General features: G+C 41.3%; 1 protein-coding gene across 1 annotated transcript in view; it reads right to left on the bottom strand.

Moving 5' to 3' along the window:
* Positions 1–4,794: 4,794 nt before the first annotated feature.
* ADAM10 (ADAM metallopeptidase domain 10) overlaps positions 4,795–19,045 on the bottom strand; it is a 79,116-nt gene continuing 64,865 nt past the window's right edge. Inside the window, exons 12-15 of the mRNA XM_026648266.1 lie at positions 17,830–17,938; positions 16,339–16,559; positions 7,674–7,800; positions 4,795–7,066 (exon numbers count right to left, since the gene is read on the bottom strand). Of these exons, the coding sequence (XP_026504051.1) occupies positions 6,972–7,066; positions 7,674–7,800; positions 16,339–16,559; positions 17,830–17,938 (552 nt within the window). The 3' untranslated portion in view covers positions 4,795–6,971. The remainder of the gene's footprint in view (positions 7,067–7,673; positions 7,801–16,338; positions 16,560–17,829; positions 17,939–19,045) is intronic.

Here is a 19,045-nt window from a genome sequence, read left to right as displayed (position 1 = left end):
GACTAAATGTTGAGTTGGCAACATTTGCTGACAGTTCATGAGCAGGGGACTAGACTAGATGACTTGAGGTCCCTTCCAGCCCTACATTTCTATGATTCTATCTTATTAGCACTTTCAGGCTTTTTTAAATAGCTACCATTCATTTAAATAAGCCCTGATCTTAAATTCAGAAACCAAAAAGGTGATCGGTAGCCAGGATATAAATTGAAGCACACTTAACTGGTGAACAATACACCAGTTGCCTTCCTTGAAAATACACCCAGTTCAGAAGCTGATCTGGCAAAAGCAACGACTACTGGGAATAAGACCTTGATTAGAAGGAAAAAGTCTGCCCAAACTGGCAAAAAGGACTGTGTGGTCAATGCCGATAGGGCCAGATTCTAACCCCAGGAAGCAAATTTTTGGATCTTCAATGGACACAGTAAGTTTTGTGCTTTAATAGGTCTCACTAAAAGAGGAAAGGTTAGACTTTGTTCAGCTCCTGGCACTAAGTTGTTTCTCAATGCCAGTATCTGGGTCTGCAGAGATCTGACAGTCCAAAATTCAGCCTATGCTTGATACTTGTTCATTATCCTTATGGCTGTGCCTGAATTTCCTCCAGGCCCTGGCAGGCTATGTTCAGTCAAAATCCCTGAAGACCACACTCAAAAGCCATATTAAATAAATCATGCCTGGTGTGCCATAATAAAAAGAATCTTAAGGCAAGGGGGTCTGCCCAGACATAGGTGTAATGAAGGATCAATTGCCAATTCTGTTGTCAAGCACCAAAGCCACCAGGGCCAATGGGGCACTACTCAGATATTAACTCAAGCTCTCACTTATTGGAAGAGCCCTACCAAATTCACAGCTGGTCTCCCCTGTGAAATCTGGACTTTTGTGTACTTTCACCCTATACTATACAGATACCATAGGGAAGACCAGCATTTCTCAAATTGGGGGTCCTGACCCAAAAGGGAGCTGCAGGGGGCAGGGTTTGCAAGGTTATTGTAGGGGGACTGTGGTATTGCCACCCTTACTTCTGTGCTGCCTTCAGAGCTGGGTGGCCAGAGAGTGGCAGCTGCTGGCCAGGTGCCCAGCCCCAGGCAGTGTCCTGCCAGCAGCAGTGCAGAAGTAAGGGTGGCAATACCCTCCCCCCCACAATAACCTTGCAATCACCCCACAACCCCTTTTTGGGTCAGGACCCCTACAGTTACGATACTGTGAAATTTCAGATTTAAATATCTGAAATAATAAAATTTAGGATTTTTAAAATCCTGACTGTGAAATTGACCAAAATGGCCCATGAATTTGGTAGGGCCCTACTTATTGGATCTTTTGAAGCATTCTGTACAAGAAAAAAGCTGGTGGGAAAGTGTATGAAAGATCCATGTGGGCAAATCTTGGGAGAGAGGATCAACTAATAAGGCCTGAATGTCCATCACTCTTGAACAGCAGACACCCACTTTTTGGCTGAATGTTTCCAAGTCAGGAACTTAACCACTGACTTTCCATGATATTTAGGCTTCTAAGTGCCTAAAGGCTTGTCTACACTGCACCCCACGGGGGTGTGATTTCTAAAGCACGCTAATGTGTCTTGCACTAACTGGTCCATGTTGACCCTGCTGGTGCACACTGAAGGTTCCTTAGTACACTTTAACATAGTGCTATGGAACTTTCAGTGTACACCAGCAGTCTACACAGACCAGCCAGTGAGTGAAAGTGCTTTAGAAATCACACCCCTGTAGTGCACATAATCCCAAGGGGTACACAAGCCCTCAGTTACTTTTGAAAATGGGATTTAAGCACTTATGAAAATTTTACCCCAAGTACCTTGTATTGAGACTTCCCACTCCAGCATGCTCTCCTTCAAAAAGTGAAGGATGATATATGATTATCCACCACCTGTGAGAAGCCTTTATACCTCTAGGAAGCAGGACTCTCTGGACCTTTCAAATGTGATCCCATGTAACCAAGGGAAAACCAGGGGAGAGTTTACACATGAAATTTGGCTCGTTGCACATAGTGTACATCATCCAAACAGGCTTACAAGCAGTTGAATCTCCAGACAGACAATTGTTACTTTTCTTATAACCCAAAGCTTGTGTATTCCATCTTAGAATAAAAAGGTTCTTCTGATACTTGTGGCTATCTGGTTTCCTAGGTGAATTAGCTCTCTGATGGAAACAATGTGGCTTTAAAAAAAAAAGAAAACTGTGTACCTCCACTTCTGACATATCTATATGATAAGTTAAATCCACCTCTTGCTCCGACAGTGCTTTGACCATGACATGACCATTGACAGGAAAACGTTAATTCCCTTCCTTCCAGTATCATAAACCACTATACTAACTTGTGAACAGTCTGGGGTATGTAGACCACGCAAATAGTCCATGTATCTGTTTCAACAGATAAATCTTAGGAATTTATAATGAAGGACAAATTTGGATGTGTACGCCTTATGTAGATCTAGAGAGGTCTTGCATTCACTTAGCAGACAACAGATGCTAGTGTCTCCATCTAGAAGTGTACATCTTTACAAACTACCTTTCTCTGAGGGGCCAGAGGTCCCACAACTGTCAATGCCTTCTCCCGCCCCGCCCCCCCTTTTTTAAAACTGAATATATTCTAAAGAAGTGTTGAAGAGGCAAATGGTCTGTGGCCATCATATTGTATAGCCAAGTTCATTTAGTTCACCTTGACCGGATTTTTTTCAAGTCCCGGACAGGATAAAGAATGTTTTTTTTGATCAATTTAAACTGTAAATCTCCCTAGATTATCTTCAAAATTCAGCAATTTATAGTTTTCTGTGACTGGGAGAGTCTGATTCTGCTGTTGGGGCTACTGTTGCTTCAAGATATGAAAATTATGGTTTCTACCTTCTAAACTATGATCTGGGCATTGCTGGCAGTGTTGGATTGTACTCTGCCTTCCATTCTGTCTCTGCAACATGATGTGCCTCATATCCATTTTTTAAAGATTTGCTTCTATCAAACTAGAAAGTTATGATAATTAAAGACATCCAGTATTCCTTGTAGCTTCCTTGAAGGCTGGAAGAATGTTTGTGTTCAGAGGATACTGAACTGATCTTGCTTTTAGAGCAAGGGCCAAGGCTAGAACCCAAGTACAATTCCTCTATAAGGCTGAAGTCACAGGCACCCTTTTGCTACTTCATGTGATGAAAGGCATCCATATAAAAAGTTAAATCTGCCACAAAAGCCACCATAATGGAGAACAGATTACAACAGCTGATTTTAGGTTTAGTGTCCAAGATATCTATGTACATGGGCCAACATTTTCAAACTTGTTTTTGTAAAGTTAGACACCCTAAATCCTCATTTACACACCTAAATAGTGGCCTACTTTCAGGGACCTATGGGTGCACAGTACCTTTACAAATCAGGCCACTTCTTTGAGTGCCTAAATGTAAATTTAGGGCCTAACTTTAGGAAAACCAAGTATGAAATATTTGGATAATATCAAGATCTGTACAGAGGCTGCTGAAGCCTCAGTATCAAAAGAAACCTTAGATATATAAAAGCTAGTGCTTTTAATTACCTTACGTGAACTAATGTTTCCTAGTTCTATTCACCTTTCTTCAAAATTAGTAACTCTCCCCTCTGCTTTCTTTATGTGAGGTGGGAAACAGTAATGAAAAAGTGAGACTGAGCCACTGATTTATAGTCTTTGCTGCTTTGATTGACTAGATAAAATGTCATATTAAAGGGAATCACATGAAGACCTTCTTTCGGACATTCACACCATGCTGGCTGCACATCCTCCCTAAAGGAAAAAGGCTGTTTAATGGATAAAAACGTTTAAGTATGAAGACAACTGAATTCAATTAGCAGATATATCCTGGGGAAATCAGATGAGTTACCAAAAATAAAGCCATTTACACACTTATAGGGCCTACAAGGACTAATTTAAAAGAAATCAGGAACCATGTTTTTAAGTGCTTATAAGTCATTTTTCCCAATTTCAGTTCACAGTTAGGCATCTAAATCCCTATTTAGGCACCTGAAAAGGTTATCTGGCTTCCAGAGCTGCAGAGCTCCCACTGACAATCTAATAATTCTTTTTGCAGCCAACTGTACAATTTAATTCTAAGAGCAAGCAGTGATGTCAAAATCATGAAAACAATACATCAAAGCATGCTCAGGAATTCCTCAGATCAATTGCTCAGTTAGGGAAAGAAAAGCTTCAAGCATATATTCCTTACACCGCACAACTTCTGAATGAAAGATGTGGCTGGCAGGCCTTTTAATATAAATCTTAGTCCAAGCAGTTAAAAAAAAAATCAATTTTCAAAGATCTGTTCACTAACAATTAAAAGCTATCTATATTGACAGTTTTAACAGACAGTAAAAATCAGATTTGCATAGCATGTTTTGAAAACTTATTCATTAGTTATCTTCAGTGAATTTTATATTGTCAGATAAAATGCGTCAGAAAATGAATTTATTTTTCACAAGATCAAGCCAACTAAAGATCTACCTTATACACCTTCGCAGTTATTAGCTTAATTTTTAAACATAACAGCAGAGAAGGAGTTTAAAATACTTTGATCAGAAATAAGAAACAGAATAAAGATAATTTTAGAGCTTTATCTTAAAAAGAGTGTTTTCACAGACAAATTTTATTCTATTTACTGCATGAAGCTCAAATTGGGAGATGTGGATAACACTTTCTGGTGTATTCATAATGCAGTTATTCTTGTTAGAATGGTATCTGTGGTGAAAGACAGAAAAAGTAGGAGGAAGCAGCATTTGTATACTCCTTTTGCTTTGAGTTTAAAAAGCAAGCGAACCTTCAAGATAATTTCATCAAGTCTATTTATTAATGCATTTCAAGTTTCAAAAAAAACGTACATATCTTTGCACAATACTTTATTTTTTGCAATTTTAGTAAAAATTTCCAAAGTGAACAAAAAAAGATACTGTATAAAACACAGTGGACATTAAATTGACAGTAGTATTAGATCTCGTTTGTCTTGATCTCTTTTGTTTTACCACATTTTGACTTGCAGTGGAGAGTTCAGTGCACATTTCTCTTTTCAGAAAACATTTAACTTAGACTCAAAATAAAATAGGGCAGCATGTATCTGCTGAAACCCCACCACAGGATAACACTACGAGCAAAAAATTTACATGTCCCAAAGGTTATCACACTCAAGAAGTTACTAAGAACTCTTGCTGAATTAAAGTCACCATTTTAGAAATGCAAACCCACTTCCAGTCTTTGCACAGTCTGAAAACAAATGTATTTAAAATGATTTAAAAGCAACTACATACATTTCTAACTTATTAAGATTGTTTGGAATTATTTATAGTCTATGGGGTTTCATGTACAAAATTTGTCTCTAAACCATGTACAAAAAGCTGTATTTTGAAAAAAGTCACCACATACTGTACAAGTTTACAAGGAAGAGATCCCATTATATTCTGTAATATTTTTGGCCTTGCTGGCTTGCGTCACATTATGAGAATGATTGTGTAAACTTTATACTCTTAAAAAAAAAAAAAAAAAAAAAGAAAGAAAGAAAGCCTGTCCAACCCTTAATAAATTTTCTCCTAAGCAAAGCCAGGAAAATTATAGCCATTTGCCTCTAATTAGCTTGCAGCTTTTGGAAAACAAGCAATAAATATGTCACGAGCTTAAACTTTTGTAATGCCCCTTTCATTTCTGCATAGCAGTAAGCATGTTAAGACAATAAATGCTTTTGTTTTCTTTTTTAAAAAAATGCCAATTATTTACATTCGTACTACAAACTTTGGAATGGGACATTGTGCTGTTTGAACTTCACTACCGTTATAAAATATTTAAGGGAAAATCAGTTGGCTTAACTACAATTTTAAGTCAGCTACAGTAGCTGGAATATTACTGTATTTTAGTGGTTATTCATTAACAGTATCATGCTGGAAAGTTATCTAAATATTTGATAAATTAAAAAATAGAAACTACAGCTTTTCATCCTTCCCATTTCTTCAGAATCATGAACGTAATTACCACACTACGAATATCTGAACAACCCAAATAAACTGGTTGCAGTCCTTAAAAAACAAATTGTATAACAGGCATATTTCTCTACTAAAGCATGGAAATATTTCATCCAACTCTTCATTATTTAACAGAATAATCAGACGAAAATTAAAAATACTTATGCTGAACTACAAGAAATCAGACATTTATATAAAATGTAATTTTGAAACATTCTGGCATATGCGAAGTTTGCACACTTGTTGCATGTATTCCAAAAAGAGCATTCAAACTTGTGTGCTATGTCTTAGCAGCTGTTTGATAAAAGATGAAATGAGTACTTGAACCAACTCTGATCCTAATAAAAAAAAGTTTGAATTGATTCAAAACTGCTGTGTAAAGCATTACAGAATCCTTGACCATTATACACCTCCATCCTCTGTTATCCTGAGTAAGTCAATTAAACAGTAATTTCTTCATTAATAGCGGAAAAGTTTTATAATACAAAGAAACATCCATATTGCAATTCTTTTGTTTACAATTGCACACAGAAGTACGGGTGTACATTAGAAATACATGTCTGCATATAACAATTTATATACATTGGCAGGTTATGTCTCCAATGTTGAGGTGATCTAGCTTCCTACCCTTGATTGGCTGTTGAAAAATATATACAGATATATTTTCAATTTGTGAATAAAAGTTTTACTAGAGCCATGTTTGCCTGCAAGTGAAGAAAATGCAGCAATGAAGAGCAGAAAAGGGGAAAAAAACATGATAATCTAAGACTTTTGTGCCATTAGGTTAAAAATATCTGTAAGAAAATCACTTCTCTCTCTGGAAGGTCCAATAATTAAAAATTAAACTCCTCCACTTGTTTGAGGACATAACATCTTGCCTTTTTTTTCTTCTATTTTTGTTTGAGAGTTGGACTGGGGACAGTGACTTAATAGGTTTCTTTGGAGTGAAGTTTTCCCATTGTAGGCACTAGGAAGAACCAAGGCAAAAATCTGTAGTTAACGTCTCATGTGTCCCATCTGATAACTCTCCCGGGGTCTCTGACGTGGTGGTGGTTGAGTCGTTTGTGGTGGTCTCCTCCTCTTTAAAGTGCCTGTTGTAAACAGAGAAAAAACGTAAGTTGTTAGGGGGAAAAAAAATAAAAGAATGCATTTTTAAAAGAATGACTGCCAATAAAATGAAGTACAATTCTGGGTAGGCAAATTAAATATGAAGTGATATTTTCATGCTTTGTGAAAAGCACAGTATTTAAAATTGCAATAAGAAAAGTTTTAACAGACAACTACATGTTGTGAACATGTAATATATTGTAAATAAACTGCTACGTACAATGATTTTCTGACAGAAATGTGGTGTAGGGAGAAGGCGTAAAAGGAAGTCTACATTAGTAATTGCAACAACTACTGCTATACTTTCCACATATTCCATATGTTTATAGTCCCTATTTTGACTAGGAGGAAGTGAGATGTAATTTTATCTCTGTCTACACAGTAGACCAAATTTGAGAAATAGTTCTATGGGGTTATACTGGCACAAAAAAAGCAACACACGTAACCTTGTAGTTTCACAGTGCCAGGCTATGAACTATAGAACTTTAGCGCTACAGTTTCTCAACACTTGAAAAGGGCAAGGCATATAGTTGAAAATAAAGGCTCTACCTTCTTACTTCTCTGTTGTCTTAATCACTTGGATGTACTTACCTGGGAGTGGTTTAGGAGGAGGCAACTTTGGATTACTGCTCGGAGTATGAACACTGCATATTTTAATGAATCCAGCCATTAACATGATCAGAGCAATTCCCATAAGCAATACTGCCCACCAGTGAGCCTAAAACACATTACAAAACAAGGTTAAAAAAAAAAAAAAAAAAAGACAGTACATTGTTAAATTTATTTGGCTGAATTCTGTAAGGTTTCCCATACAATGAAATATACTAACAAGTTACATAAAATAAATTAGTGGCATTAATGAATGCATCTAATAATCCATTTAATCATGGTTAGGCATTTATTGCACCTAATCTGGGTGAACATAGACACTAAACTCCCCTAACTTGATAATAGCTTTTCTGAGCTCTAGCATTGTTGTTTCACTTAATGATTAATTATATTGCTATTTTATTATAGTAAAACTTCTAGAAGTCACAAATATTCCAGTGCCAGCTATTTATAAAAGCCAGCACCTTCCATGGATTTGGCAGACATATTCCAAGGCAGTGAGTAAATCAATTCACAGACTGCAAGAAAAAGCCAAAAGAAAAAGAACAAAGGATTAAGTTGCTGTATTGCAGCTTGGGGCAATTCAGCAACTAGGTAAGAATCTGCATTTTTTCAGAGCGCTTAGCTGACAATCTGGCCTTTGCTTTGCATGCAGAAAGTAATGAAATCTAGCCATAAAGTAAAATTCAGTTACAACTAATGTTTTGTCATTTTTTCATAGCAGAAGACTGCAGAAATTGATGCTTAAATGCTGTTGCAATGGAAGTAAATATACCCTAGGGAGAATACACAAAAATATAGTCCATGGAAGGAAAGGGAAGATTTAAAACAAGTTCTCCTTCCACTTAAAATAAATAAATAAAAAATTATAAGGGAGAAGTCCTTGACTCTGGAATTCATTCCTCCTGCCTCCACTTGGACCCAACACCGGCCAGGATTTATTACTTTCAGGACATACTGTAAACATTTCAGTTTATTAGAGGCTTAAGGAGGAAAAAAAGTGAAAATGGAGAAGCTCATTTTACTGTTAGATCTTTTTATGGTACCTTTGACCTGTTCATTAAGTGTATTAATAATTCTTAGGCTACGTCTACACTACACACCAGTTTTCATTACAAGCCATAATGAAAAGTAAGTTATGTCCACACTGCTATGTAGCTACATGTCAGTGAAAGGCTCTGGAGAGAAGCAGCAGCAGCGAGCTGATGGAACCTTTCCCCACTGTATCTCACTATCAAAGCCCTCCCTCACAGCGGGGAAAAAGCTCCAGCAGTGGTGAGCTAGTAGAGCCTTTCTGCACAGCTCCCCGCTGTAGGACTCTTCCTCTGACAGGGAAAGGCTTCAGTAGTAGCCTGGAGAGGGACTGCATGGGCTGTAGAGAGCTGTGTATGGTATAAAGCTGGGTAGATGCCCACAGGCAGTGCCTCACTCCCTACACTACTATTAATACCCAGGGGGTTCCAAACTGGTGGACAACAATATCAAAGGCTATAGTTAAAGTTGTCTAACACCTATTATAACCTTGTTTACAGTTACTGAACTTAGACAAACTGGTCATTCAGTTGGGAATTTTCCATACTCTCTCTCTCTGCCACACAATGGAGGTTTTTATAAGTCTGCCACTTTCAAGAAATCATTTAGTGAAACAGGTACTTTTGCCTATGTTAAATTCTGACATTTTAAAAACAATTCTCACGCCTCAAGGATTCAAATTAGGAATTTGTTACTTGGCAGGGAGGATGTCTGAGGTTGGAGATGTATCATTTACTGTCCCCCATGAAAGCAGACATATATTTGGCCAAGTTATAATATGCAGAGAATTTGCATATGGGGACTACAGTTTGATCCCTACTTGTCCCTTATTTTCTCTACAGTCCAACTGCACTGCATGTGCTCCCAGGCCCCAAGTGAATCTCCTGCATTACCTGCTTAAGATAAGAACAGAGAAAGTCTTCCAGCTGAAACACAGGCTGCTTCCTGCCACCTCTCTATTCTTAAAATACTTTTTAGACTAAGGGAAGGTGCACTGGGCTGGGAATAGAAGACTGAGTCCTAGTCTTATCTTTCCTTGAATAATATTAATTCTGTGTATTTCACAACCTATATTAAGCAAGCTTTCATATACTTAAATTTGGAGGGAGTCAAGTTTTCCGCCCATCAAAGATAACTGAGGATCTGAGAACCTGCACAGGTTCGCTTCTGACAGAAGAAAGAATAGAACCTATGTCTCTAATACAGCAAACCAAAATCTTATCTAGTTAGTCACAGTGCCTCTCAAAGAATGTGCCAAATCTATGTGCTTGGTTATGTCGTCTTATACAAGAGACAGGCAACAGTGAGCAATGTGCAAGCAAAAAGCATAACTGACAAACCACCACCACCTACAAATTTTCTTTCAGTCCTCTGATCAAATCAAAGGCCATTCTCCACTCCCAGATCAAGAACTAGAACACAGGAATCCCAATTCCCAGCATTTCAGTGTCGCACAGCAAAAACCACTCACAAATTGTGTGCCACAGCTGCACATGAACTTTTCTTTTTAAGGAAATGCTACAAAAACGACATTAAAAACCTTGTTACAGTTGAAAAGATAAGCATTCCAAAGTTAAGAAATGCCAGATTTATTGTGCAACTTTAATTCTGCCCCCTTCCATTTTTGCTTTATGACAGTCTAATTACATAATCACATGCTATTTTTTCATAGGCCTCTAACATATTGGGAGGTGAATGCGGCAAGGTTTTGTAAGCAGTGAGACTTGAAATGTGGAAAAAAAGATAGCAAGCGATGATGTAATTAAAAACTGTATAATAATGCATAGGCACAAAGGGGCAAAATTAAGGTTGCAGACAGCTGTTAACTTTTTGAATGCTTTAGTTTGCAATCTATAATAATTTTCATTTAGTAGTTTTTATATGCCATATAAATGAGGCTGACAGATTTATTACATTCCATATCTATACATATTACTTCTCCATTTGCTGCATACATTTAAAATCTGCATGCTTATTTCTATACAAATTCATGAGATTACTTATCTAATCTGTATATGCTAATAGTAAATGTAATATTTTATCAAACATTTCTCAGTGCTATATATTTTGACTCATGCTTTTGATTTGGTGTAAATGGAATGTTTTTAGTTCAAATGAAAGTTAAGCCATCGCAAATACACTTAAATTCACGTTTAAGCATCTAATTCCCTAGAAGTGGGGTGTCAGTTTTGTATTTCATCATCCACACAAAGCTTAACATATTACCTGGCTGGTTAATGCAAACTACTTACCTGTGACTGGAGTTCTCCTGAAGGTAGCGTCCTCTAAAGAGCCAACTCTTTGGCCAGGTCCTTGATGCACACTAGCAAGCTTAGTAGATAAAGTTCAGAAACCCTTATGAGGCAGTTAAAGTTAACCATTAATGCAGTTAGGAAATAGTTATGTATAGTGTACTAGACTGTTTAAAGGTAAGATACGGCTCCCCTTGCCCCCACCAAAACACTGCTGTAAACCTACACTACAGAGGTATCTATGTGAAAAGGAGGGGCACAACAAATAGGGGGCCCAGGCCCACCTCCTACTTGGCTGGCTCCTAGCAGAGACTCCAGCAGCTGCTGCCTCACCTTCTGGCCATGCCCAAGACAGCAGTATGCGTAGGCCCTACCAAATTCACAGCCATGAAAAATGCGTCACAAACCTTGTGTATGCTTGAACCCTATACTATAGGGATTTCATGGGGAGACCAGCATTTGTCAAACTGGGGGTCCAGACCCAAAAGGGGTTTGCAGGGGGAGGGGGTGTTGGAAGGTTATTTTGGGGGAGTCACAGTACTGCCACCCTTACTTCTGCACTGCCTTCAGAGCTGGGTGGCTAGAGAGCAGCGGCTGTTGGCCAGGCGCCCAGCTCTGAAGGCAGCGCAGAAGCAAGGGTGGCAATACCATACCCAGGGCCGGCTCCTGGCACCAGCCGACCAAGCATGTACTTGGGGCAGCACCTTGGGGCGGGGCGGTGCTTGGGTTTTTATTTATTTATTGGTTCGTCAGGGCAGCACTGAAAGGGTTTTTTTTTTTGTTTCGGCGGCACGGCGCTCGGGGAGCGGGGCTTCGGTCGGCGCGGCGCTCAGAGTGGGGGGCGGGGCGCTTGGAGTGGGGGGCGGAGGCGCAGCGCTTCGGGCAGCACGGCTCTGGGGCTTGCGCGGCACTCCGGGGGGGCGGGGCGGGGCTGGGCTTCGGGCAGCGTGGTGCTCGGGAGGGGCGGGGATTTCAGCGGTGCAGCGCTTGGGGGGGGGTTTGGCTGCGCGGCGCTCGCGGGGGGGGGGGACGGCAGCGGGGGGCGGGGGGGGGGGGGGGGTTACGGCGGGGCAGCGCTCTTCTTTTTTGCCTGGGGTGGCAAAAAAGTTAGAGCCAGCCCTGACCATACCAGGCCATCCTTCCTTCTGCACTGCTGCTGGTGGTGGCTCTGCCTTCAGAGCTGGGCTCCTGGCCATCAGCCGCAGTTCTCTGGCCACCCAGCTCTGAAGGCAGTGCCGCCACCAGCAACAGTGCAGAAATATAGGTAGCAGTACCGCAAACCCCCCTACAATAACCTTACGATACAAGTTTGGGGGGGGGAGAGAGCATTTTTGGGTCAGGACCCCTACAATTACAACACTGTGAAATTTCAGATTTAAATATCTGAAATTGTGAAATTATTTTTAAAATCCCATGACCGTGAAATTGACCAAGATGGACCATGAATTTGGTAGGGCTTTAAGTATGGGGCAACACTGCAGCCTGGGACCCACTGACCATACAGGAGTAACAGGCTGGAGTGCCACATCCCTGCCCAATGAGGAAGCCCCTGCCAGAATCCTGGTGCTGTGGGCTGGCAGGGAAGGCCCCAGTACTTCCCCAAATTCCTTTCCCTTGGTGGGGAGGTAGTGGGGGTTGCAGCCCTGATACTGGGGCTTTCCACAGGGAGCTGGGGGCCCGCAGACTGCACAGTAATTCCCCTTGCGCTCTCTGGCCTGTGCCCTGCCCTGGCACCGGGGACCCTGGGCACCCCAGCACTTCCTTCCTTGGCTGCAGCACCACAAAACTGCCTGCAGCTGTGTCTGCCCTGTCAGCTGTATGTGAAGCTGAGCCATGCCTGTGGGGCACACTGAGGATTCTTTGCCCCAGGACAGGCATCCTACTGGAGAAGAATCTTCTCCATGGACTCCCTCCTTAGGAAAATTCTGTGCCCCTAGAGTAGAGTGACATTAGCAAATTCCTTTTCCTCTCAAAAAGGATATTTAGAGTTTACAGAGAACTGACTGTGTGCAAATACTAGAACAAATTTATTATGATAGTTTCTTAAAGCAAAAGGGAAGCGTTATATACCTATACTGTATTAGGTATTCATCAAGCAATGAAAATTGCATTAATAAATGACAGCGCTTCAATAACCACTAAATTATGGTCAAGTGAGTAAATCAGATGAATTTCAGTAAGATTTGCATGCTCAATTCTTTTAGGATGCTTTGGAAAAATCAGCTTTAATTTCTAACATATTAATTGTTGGTCTGAAAGAGCTGACAAAAAAAAATACTGAGGACTGCTCAGTGGATGTATTCATATTATAAATCCCTAGATCGGGGTGGGCAAACTTTTTGGGCCGAGGGCCACATCTGGGTGAGGAAATTGTATGCAGGGCCGGGCAGTGGGTTGGGGTGCGGGAGAGAATGTGGGGTGTGGGAGAGGGTGTGGTGTGCAGGAGGGGGCTCAGGGCAGGGGGTTGTGGTGCACAGAGGTGCAGGGTGCAGCAGGGGGCTCAGGGCAGGGAGCTGAGGTGCAAGAGGGGTGTGCGGTGCAGGCAGGGGGCTTAGGGAAGGGAGTTGGGGGGCAGGGTGCAGGAAGGGTTTGGGCTCCAGGGTGCAATGGCAGGCTCCCTGCATGCCTGCCCTGTCCCCACGCCGCTTCAGGAAGCGCTGCGGCCCCTGGGGGAGGGCTCCATGTGTGCTGCCCTTGCCATGCCTCCAGGTACCTCCCCCGAAGCTCTCATTGGCCGTGGTTCCCCGTTCCCGGCCAATGGGAGCCGCGGGGGGCAGTGCCTGGAGGCAAGAGCCCCGGGGGCAACAGGCCGGATCCAAAGCCCTGAGGGGCCGGATCGGGCCCGCGGGCCGTAGTTTGCTCACCCCTGCCCTAGATGCTAGGATTACAAGGGACACAGGACAGCACATCTAATTTCCTACACTTAACGCAAGCTATGCTGTACTTAGACAGTTTCATTTTTAAAAGTTTCCACAATGACCTATCTTGCCAGGCTGTTCTATTGTCAAACTGCCCTTACTGTTGAGGAAAAACTTCCCTTCTAAACTGAACGTTTCTGGCCAGCCTTGCAGGTGTCATTCTCCCTGCTTATTTTGGAGTAGAACTATCAACTCCTCCTTAATTTATTTAAGCTATGCACGATCCTCAAATTTTTCTTTATACATCATATTTTTCTTCAGTTGCTCTTTGTATTCAGTGTTATTGTGACCATACACGATTAGATCTATAAAAGGAAACCAAGTAAAAAAATAAGTTTCAAGATGACTAAAACCAAAACTGACTAGTAAATGTACACAAAAATACAATGGAAACAGAAACAGATCAATGACATTACAAAGGTAATCTAGGCACAAGCTTCAGTTGGTACAGAAGACTTGCCCACCTTCCCCATAGGTAAGGCCACCAGGAGCACAATGAGCCTGTGCTCAAGTCCCTCCATTGGCATGAGAAACTGACCCGGAGCCAGTTTAAATCTTTGGTCCTGATCTTCAAAACATTTAATTGATTAAGTCCTAGCTACAACAGAGACTGAATTTTAACCTCTGAACCACAGAAGTAGCTGTGCTCTTCTGGGACAATGCAGATCATAAAGTCCAGAATGAAAAACAGGATTGCTAGTAACAAAGCATTTTCAATCTAAGGCGCGTGGCTACAAAACAAGCTTCCAGAGCAAACTGAGCATATCCTGACTCTGACTGTCTTTAGGAAACACTGCCAATCCTACCCCTTCAGAGAAGGCTTTCCATTACAAGAACACCACTAACATTAATACCCCCTTCTACTCATAAAAACCCAACCAAAATCAGAAGTTATCCCAAAACAAATCTAAAATTAATAAAATATAAAAAATAAAGAGAGAGAAGTGCCAGAGACTCAATGTCCACTAAGGATTTTGTCAGATTCCTCAGTGACGGGTGGCAGTATAAAACCCTAAAACAGACAAATCGACTGAGTTTTAGGGTACGTCTACACTTACCTCCGGGTCTGGCGGCAGGCAATCGATCTTCTGGGATCGATTTATCGCGTCTTGTCTAGACGCGATAAATCGATCCCGGAAGTGCTCGCCGTCGACGCTGGTACTCCAGCTCGGCGAGAGGAGTACGCGGCATCAACGGGGGAGCCTGCCTGCCGCGTCTGGACCCGCGGTAAGTTCGGACTAAGGTACTTCGAATTCAGCCACGCGTACCTTAGTCCGAAGTGGGGGGTTAGTGTGGACCAGGCCTGAAATATACACTATAAGAACACTGTGGAAGTGTATAGGCTAACATTCAGACACCTATTTAAACACACCAAGTAAAGGACAATGTTAGTATAGTGAAAATAAGCAGCTAATATTTGGCCTCAGAGTGGAGATGAATCCACTTAGCATCATTTGCATCTAATAAAGGGCTCAACAAAAATATACTGTTGAACAGACATTTTAAAACTATGTTGACAGTATAGAGTTATGATTATGTATAGTTCATTTATGAAGTTCTGACAGATATTTTTGAAATGAATGGATGGTAATGACAAATATGTTGGTTAAGATTTACAGTGAAAAATCTGGTACCATAGACACATGTAATGAATGAACTATACAGACAAACTATAGATGTACCTAACACAAAGGTGAACAGATAAGTCCAACATGGAAAGCCACCCATGTTTCCTTGCAGCTCTATCTGCTGGATACTTCATTGGAAAAAGTATAATCCCTTTAGGATAAGGGATCAGAAGATATGCAAAAAGCTACTATGCCCTGATGTTCTGAGGAACTGAGCACCTACATAGGAGGACAAAAGTGTTAAGAGCTGCAAAAAAAAGTCAGATTTTTAAAAAATTATGGTGACCACTCAGTAAAATGAAGAGATATTAGCATGGTTAGAAGCAATATCGTACTACACATACCATAAGCCACTTGCTTCAATTTGTCTCCAAAGGATATTGAACTTTACCTGCTAAGCTTGCTAGTTGGATTATGAGTGTGAAGAACCAGACCAAAGAGTAAGGATTGAGAATGTACTTTAAGGGTATGTCTACACTGCAGTAAAACACCTGTGGCTGGTGTGTGTCAGCTGACTCGGGCTCATGGGGCTTGTGCTGTGGGACTATAAAATTGCAGTGTAGACAATCAGGCTCTGGGACCCTCGGCAACCCAGCCTGTGCCCAAGTGTCTACACTGCAATTTTATATCACAGCAGTCTGCGCAAAGTGTCATAGGTCGCTGTGGGTGTTTTTACTGCAGTGTAGACATACCTTAAGAGAACACTGAAATACTGCATATATAGTCATGTTTATCATTAGTCACAAACATTGAATAAGTTCAATCCATTTTACAGGACTCTTTTATACTTAGGTTTCCAAACCATTAAGATACTTACCACAATCCATTCTGCAATATTTTCATACAGCTCTGGATTAAAAATTGCTTTCTTTAGTCTGGCTAGAGGACCATCAGCATCTACTAACCGACATCTCATGAATACATCACAATAGCCTTTAAAATCATTGCAGGGGGATCCAGGTTGAAGCGTAATGGTTTTGAGATGGAAATGCTGCTCCCACTGACTAGATCCCGTACTTGCACAAGTCACTGGATCCACTGAAAAAAGTGAATATAATTGAAGACTGGATTTTATTTCAAGACAAGTTTATAACAAAATACCTTGCACATGCATGAATGTGTAAAAGAATATCCAACCCACTACTAAAAATATATTCTTACCCTATTAAAAAACTTATCAGGAAGTGGTAATGTAATTGTCTTTCATGAAGGTACTATTAACTTGAAAAACAAAAATATTTATGACATACTGTATATACTCGTTCATAAGCTGAATTTTTTTTAGTAAAAAAAGGAAGCACCAGAGAGGGGGGTCAGCTTATGAATGGCTATAGAGAGGGAGAGGTGGGACACAGCCCCTCCCCCAACAGAGGGAGCAAGGAACCACAACCTGCAGAGCCAGAAGGGAAGAGGCGGGGCCAGAGTCTCTCTGTTTCTGGCCACACTGCTCTCCCCCCCAGCCTCCGAAGCAGCTGCAGCTCTGGGGCTGGCAGGCTGCAGCCATGCTGCTCGGCCCCGCCCCCCAGAGCAGGCTGCGGCCGCACCGCCCAGCCTGCTGGAGCAGCTCCAGCCAGGCCAGAGACATCCTCCCCAGATAAGGTGGGAAGAGATGGGATGGGGGGGGGGTGTGGGGGTCCCAGGCTAGGGGTGGGGTTGGGTGGGGGTCCCAGGCTAGGGGTGGGGTCGTGTGGGGGGTGATCACAGGGGCTACTCCCCTGACCCCCAGCCTCCCCCCCAAAAAAATTTTCCCACCAGTTGCTGTCCCGGACCCTCAGGGTAAGCAGCTGGCACGCCAGGACACTTTGTTTACATAAGGTTTACCTCCATGCCTACGGACACTCGAGGTAAACAAACCATCTCGGCCCACCAGCGGCTTATCCTGATGGCCCGGGAGCCAAAGTTTGCTGACCCCTGAATTATAGGATCGGCTAATGGGTCATAAAAATTTTCCATTTTTACTTATCCATCGTGCGGGGGTCGGCTTATAAACAAACCGGCTTATGATCGAGTGTATACGGTATCAATGGCCTATCAAATGGGCATTTTACTATTAAGGTCCACTGAGTAGCTTTATGGGAGAAGCACATTATTACTTATGTACTATTATGAACAAACACTGAATTATACTTTGTGTATTTCCAAAAAATGAGTTTTGGAACAGCAAGACCAAAGACTTTTTCCACATGCTGTAATTCTTACTCACTCAAATATTTTTAAACCACAAAGGTGACTTTAAATAAAATTAAGTCTAGTAAAAACCTTGAGAGATTTACTATTGTATTAGTGTTTAGAAGTGTGCAAATCTTACTTTTTTTCATGCAGCAGACATGGCACAACTCTGTATCATCCTTGCCATCTGAACTAGCACATGTACATTCCTCCAAGCCATACTTCTCACAGATAGAACCAGCACATTGCTATTGGAGACAAAAGGAGGAAGAATAATTCAAAATCAGGTTCTTTGGTATGCCTTATTCCCATAAGTGGGGGAGGCATGCAAAACAGAGTTGCAACAAATACATAGCACAGCAATATGTACAAAAAAATTCTAAATCAAGACCACAGAACTGGAATAGCCATTCATGAAAATAAAAATAGCTCAAGAGTGTGAAAGATATGGCATTTCAATGTCCTCTTTCCTTTAGGGGAAAAAATCAGTAGCAGGACAGTCTATAATACTGTATGTAATTCAATGTTTGGATGATCACAAAATCAAATTCTGAAGCAAGCAAATGAGCAGTGATCAAATTATGTGAAAAAAGAAGGGGGGGGCAGTAGTACTTTGAAGATGTTCCCTTCTTGGGCTAGATTGCTCTGCATGGTCCCCTACAGTATTAGCAGTTTTAAAGTACTCTCTGACCATATTGGAAATAAAATGCCAAAAAATTCATTAATACACAGAGTTAAGGTTGCCCATTGGTAGCTAGTGCCCTTCCAGAATGCCAAGTTCAGCAAAACAAACTTCTGAGAACCAGGAAATACAGTTACGGTAAATGCCCATGCAACCTTAACTCTGCCCTCTTTGAGCGATGCCCCACAATGCCCGTAACACATTACTTGCACTCTGTCTTTTTGCTCTAATGGATAGACACTACCTGCATTTGCCCTATGCCCCACCTCTGACAGAATACCACAACTGTGAAATTTAACCACTTCATACCCTCTTACAACCCCTTTGCACTTGCACATAGGATACCACCTAAATGTATACTTGATTGCCATTTAATTGCCCAGTGTTGTTTTTTAAACAGAAAGAAATGTTTGCTGGTAGGAGTCAGTGGTCAGTTGTTCTTACCTACGTTTGCAGTTGAAATGCTATTGTGGCTACATAATAAGCAGCAGATTGACCTAGTATTTATATAGTGCTTTTTATCAGCAGATCTCCAATAACTTTACATCATTATCCCCATGTTACAGATGGGAAACCGAGGCACAGAGAGGTGAAGTGGCTTGCCTGGCAGGATAGTGGCGGAGCCAGAAATAATTCCAGACCAATGTCTGTTCACAGTTATGGGATTCCTCAG

This window comes from Terrapene carolina, unplaced genomic scaffold (genome assembly GCF_002925995.2).
Source record: "Terrapene carolina triunguis isolate 2854851 unplaced genomic scaffold, T_m_triunguis-2.0 Scaffold67, whole genome shotgun sequence".
Taxonomy (NCBI): domain Eukaryota; kingdom Metazoa; phylum Chordata; order Testudines; family Emydidae; genus Terrapene; species Terrapene triunguis.
Note: the sequence above shows the minus strand (reverse complement) of the source record. Positions and strands in the feature narration are given on the sequence as shown.